This window comes from Centruroides sculpturatus, unplaced genomic scaffold, assembly GCF_000671375.1.
Source record: "Centruroides sculpturatus isolate CEXI.00-Female unplaced genomic scaffold, Cexi_2.0 scaffold385, whole genome shotgun sequence".
In the NCBI taxonomy this organism is placed as follows: Eukaryota; Metazoa; Arthropoda; class Arachnida; order Scorpiones; family Buthidae; genus Centruroides; species Centruroides sculpturatus.
The window spans coordinates 52,019-56,910 of NW_019384625.1; the positions used below are offsets into that span (position 1 = coordinate 52,019).

A 4,892-nucleotide genomic window follows, 5' to 3' on the forward strand; every position below is an offset into this window, starting at 1 on the left:
AACAACGAATACGTTTTAAAATAATATTAGTAAAGTGAAAAATGTACATTACGTAAACTACTTTTACAAACAATTGTTCACAGTGATTTTTTTGTTCATTATTAGACAATGCCATAGAAATATTTTGTATAGAAAAGAATTTCTTTTTGTTTATCATAAAAATTCATCAGTATTTGAGGTGTGATAAGGAAGAAACTGTGAAGGCATTTTAGTATTTCTTCTAAATATTGCGAATTTTTAAGTTTATTCCTGTAAAAATTGCATTAATATAAAAATTTAATTATTTTTAGTGAAAACTTAGTCATTAGTATACTCTCAAAATATATAATATTACAGCTCAATATGTGCTAAAAATAATAATTATAATTCTATAAATTTATAACAATATCGTTGTAAAGTTTTAAAATTGACATGTATAAGTCAAATATCTATTTAGACATTGTGAGTTCAATATTCCTCAACTATGTCGGATATTGTGAAGTATTTTACATGGAATATAATGGAAATCAGAAAATTTTGATAAAAAAACAAAAAAATAATAGTTTTGATTTATTTTATTAAGCATAAATAAATTATTTAAAAATTTTTTCCTCGTGTCCTTTTCCTATGACATGTCTAAAACTAAGTAAAAAAATATTATATAGGCCTATTATATCATTAAATATAAAATTTTTTAAATCGTGTTCTGGAAAATTAAACAAAAATTAATTTTATTAATGACATAATGGTAGAGTTAAAAATTTCTTAGTTAGCATACTGTGAATTTATAAGTTCTTATATAGGGAGGTCTATTTAAAAATATTCATTCATCCGAGAAGCAAAAGTGTATTCTGACATCATAAAAGCTAGTAACAACCAATAGACAGTTTAATACGCAACCGTGACGTCAGACTTACTACCTGTGACCCGATGATAAGTCGAAAAGGAAAGACTCGTTATTTCAGTTCCTTATTCAGAAGATATACGAACAAATTGTCACCATGGTCTTTAATATTAACTGAAGTTTATACAGGTAAGAATAGTGATGATTCTAGTATTTATATACAGTATATTAAACTATTTTAAATGAGATAATAAATAAATATAACTAATAAATATTTTAAATAGATCAGTTTTTATGAATTCAATTAATCCTAAACTATTTCTTAATTAATTATAAAGCTATTAAGTTTTTAACTTTTAAGAGGTAAATTTTTGTTTAAAATACAGTACGATATTTAAAAAAAACACCTGTAATCTAAAATATATGCATCCAAAACAAGGAAATTTAATAAGGAATGAAATTAGTCTGGCATTTGAAATTTTACTTTTATTTATGATAAACGTAAACATAATATAAAAAATTCTTAATATTGTTATGTAACATATATACAGTATAAGAATTATATATAAAATATTTATTTAAAAAAATTTTTTTATATAGTATTATGTTTATGTTTATCATAAACAAAAGTAAAATTTGGTAAGCGAGACTAATTTTATTCCTTATTAAATTTCCTTGTTTTGGATGCTTATATTTAAAATTTTTATACATTAATTATATATGTCGTTTTTATATTATACATATCAATTTATGTCTTAAGGACATAAGTTTAAAAACTATATCTATAATTTAAAATATAATATTTATATGTAATATTTACTTAATTTAAAATAATATGTATAATTAAGTTATAAATCACTTTTAAATTTAACTTAATTTATCATTACATGTAACATTGCTTGATAATTTTTTAAATGTTTTTTTTTCTTTTTAAATCAAAATGCAAGCAAAACAAGAAAATAGAAATATCTCTATTTAATGTATTTTAATTCCATATCTGTTGATAATTACATTACCTAATTTAAAAATACTTTTAAAAGTTAAGAAAAATATTAATATAATAAACAGGAAAGAAAGAAAAATTTTAAGTGAAAACTTTTTAAAAATGTACTATTTAGATTTATCGATTTTACTTTTTATTGCAATATAAAAGTAAACAAAATTTCATTCAAGAAAAAAAAAATTTTATTATAATGCACTATATTTTCCTTTTCAGATAATGGAGAAAATTCCTCCTTGGAAGGAGGCTGCAACGCTCATAATTGCAGCAAGGGTAACCTTGAAAGAATTGGTGGGAGTTAGTTTAGCTAACGCTTTATCGTCCAGTAAATCTACGACAGGACAATCGAGATGCGATTATAGGTTATTAATGGTGAAAAGAAGCAATTTGAGCTCCTTTATGGCTAATGCATTTGTATTTCCTGGAGGAAAGGCAGAGATCAAGGATTATTCTCCCAAGTGGTGGGAAGTTTTTTCTCGACAAGGAATTACAAAGCAAGATATAGAGAAATTTTGTTCCAAAGTTACTGGTCCCAGACCAGATATGATAATTAAATCCTCAACTTTAAAATATTCTAATATAAAAAACACAGAAAATTATCTACCTCCCGATGTTGCTTTACGAATATCCGCTATTAGAGAAACATTTGAAGAGACTGGTATTTCTATTTTAACGAGATCTTCTATTAGAAGCGACGATGATTCCTCTTCAATTTTAGATGGTATCGATATTAAAGGATGGAGAGATAAAATACGGAAAGATCCATTAAGTTTTGTTGATTTTTGTCTAGAAACCAACGTCTGTCCAGATATTTGGACTCTTCACGAATGGTGGGATTGGTTGACCCCTACTTCGGTTGGGCACAAAAGATACGATACTATGTTTTATATATGTTGTATGGATAAACAGCCTTCAGTAGTATTAGATCAAAATGAAGTTATTACTTTTAGGGTTGGTTTTATTTGAAGAAAATAAGTAAACTTAAATCGTTATTATACATCTATATTAATGTAATGCTTTTTTTTTATTAGTGGGGAACGCCAGAAGAATTTCTGGAAGAACATTGCGTGAACGCCGCTTTTCTCGCTCCTCCACAAGTTTATGAATTATCTCGGCTAATCCATTTTAAAAATTACCAAATGCTACAGAAATTTGTTCGATATCGTTCTGTCAAAGGCGTGGAAAGATGGCTTCCAGTTTTGTGTTCATGTAAAGATGGTGCACTTTCTCTTTTACCAGGTAACGATCGTTATATATTTAATATGATAAAAGAAAATAAAAATATTATTAACAGAAACATAAATATTGTTATTAAGTCTTTGTAGGAAATTAAGAAGAAAATGAAACGGAAATGAAAAATATCTAAACGTCTAAATTGCTATTTTTATTAGGAAATTGCTTTAATTCGCATGTCTACATGAACTATTCCGTAGCTTCGCTTATACAAGGTCATTCATATATGTTCAGACGGTTCCGGGACAATTACTCTAGGGCAAAACAAATTCCATCTGGATGATCTCTGTGCAATAATCTGACCCAAATAGTACGTTAGCGAGGTCAGGTAACATCTACTTATGTCTCGACTGTAAAAATCCTGTTATCCTTGTTTAACATAACTTTATAAATTCGCAAAGGAAAAAGTTTTAGCTCTGATTTAAATTCAGTTTACATTAAACGAATACAATTTTATCAAGAATTTTCACTCTCATCCCCATTAAAATAGGTACAATGTATAATAATATCTATTTTATCATATATTAAAGATAGATTAGACCTAAACATTATTATATTAATTTCTTAATATAATAATGTACATTATAGGCTATATATCATATTAAATAAAAATCAGATTGTTTTCTCAAGTTTTATTTATTTCTTATTTTTGTGTAAGATGTTACAAATTTATTACAAGTAATAGACAGCTATTTGTTTTATTAGAGAATTAAATTAGAGAATAATGATTTTTTTATAGTATATCTCAAAAGGCAACTGAATGAAAAATTAGTTAATATACAAAATGCATGTACCGTATAATTAAATAATTTGAAAATAGATCAATATCAGTTTAAAATAGGGAGTACGGCCAATCTGGTAAGTCGCTCATTTCAGGAAGTGGTTGTTACAAAACTAGGTCAATAGTTTAGGTGTAGCCAGAACTCGATATTTTAAACTTTAGTTTAAAACGTAAACCAATTTTACACAAATACGGGCTTATCTGGTTAGCTAATATACTGATTTGCTTCTTTTTAGGAGATGACATGTATCCAAAGAAACCTGATTACATAGGTAAAGCTCCGGGTAAAGACCTCCCCAAAACAGTAGAAGAACTAAGACAAAGTTGTCAACAGTTGCACAGAATGGAGATATGTGGACCTTCCTGTACAACTTACAGTAACATTATTCCTCAATGTAGTCATCTCCAGCCTAAAACTTATCGACCATCTCAACCTATTGTGCAATCTTTTCTTTAATTATTTCTATTTGATTATTTTTAAACAACATTTTCAAACAGTTTCAGGCTAATGCTACTATTAAATATACAGTATCGTATTTTATGGCATATAAGATGAACCGGTACGTCTTATATACTATAAAATAAATATTTTCTCTAAATAAATATTTTGTGTTTTTAAGAAGTTATTTCCGTGCCTTTGGCACTATATTCTAATTTTAAAAAAGTAACAATAATAAATAATATAATAATACTTTTAATTAATTAAACAAAAACAAGTTTCTATTCAAGAGTTGAGCTAGGTAGATGTTATCTCTAGCTTATTGAAGGCCGTTTGGTAAATTTATGAATATTAACTTCATATATAATACCAAAAATTATTTTTGAATAAAAGTTGCGATTTATATGCCGTAAAATACAGTAATTAGGCTATATGTCATCCGCATATTTCAAAATCCAATTTAAATTTATGTAATTATAAAAAATTACAAATGAGCGATATCAAATATTAAGTAAAATTTTCCCGGAAACATGTCTTTTAGCATACATTACATTTATTGGGTCTGATTTTGCTGGAATATTTAAATATCAAATTATAATTAATTGTTAAAAATAAA

The 4,892-nt window shown here is 26.0% G+C and overlaps 1 protein-coding gene across 1 annotated transcript; it reads left to right on the forward strand.

Moving 5' to 3' along the window:
- Positions 1-793: 793 nt before the first annotated feature.
- LOC111625614 (nucleoside diphosphate-linked moiety X motif 19-like) lies at positions 794-4,892 on the forward strand. Its single transcript, XM_023368817.1, has 4 exons — positions 794-1,012; positions 2,040-2,774; positions 2,855-3,062; positions 4,074-4,892. The coding sequence occupies exons 2-4, from the start codon at positions 2,043-2,045 to the stop codon at positions 4,292-4,294; spliced, it is 1,161 nt and encodes a 386-aa protein (XP_023224585.1). The 5' UTR covers positions 794-1,012; positions 2,040-2,042; the 3' UTR covers positions 4,295-4,892.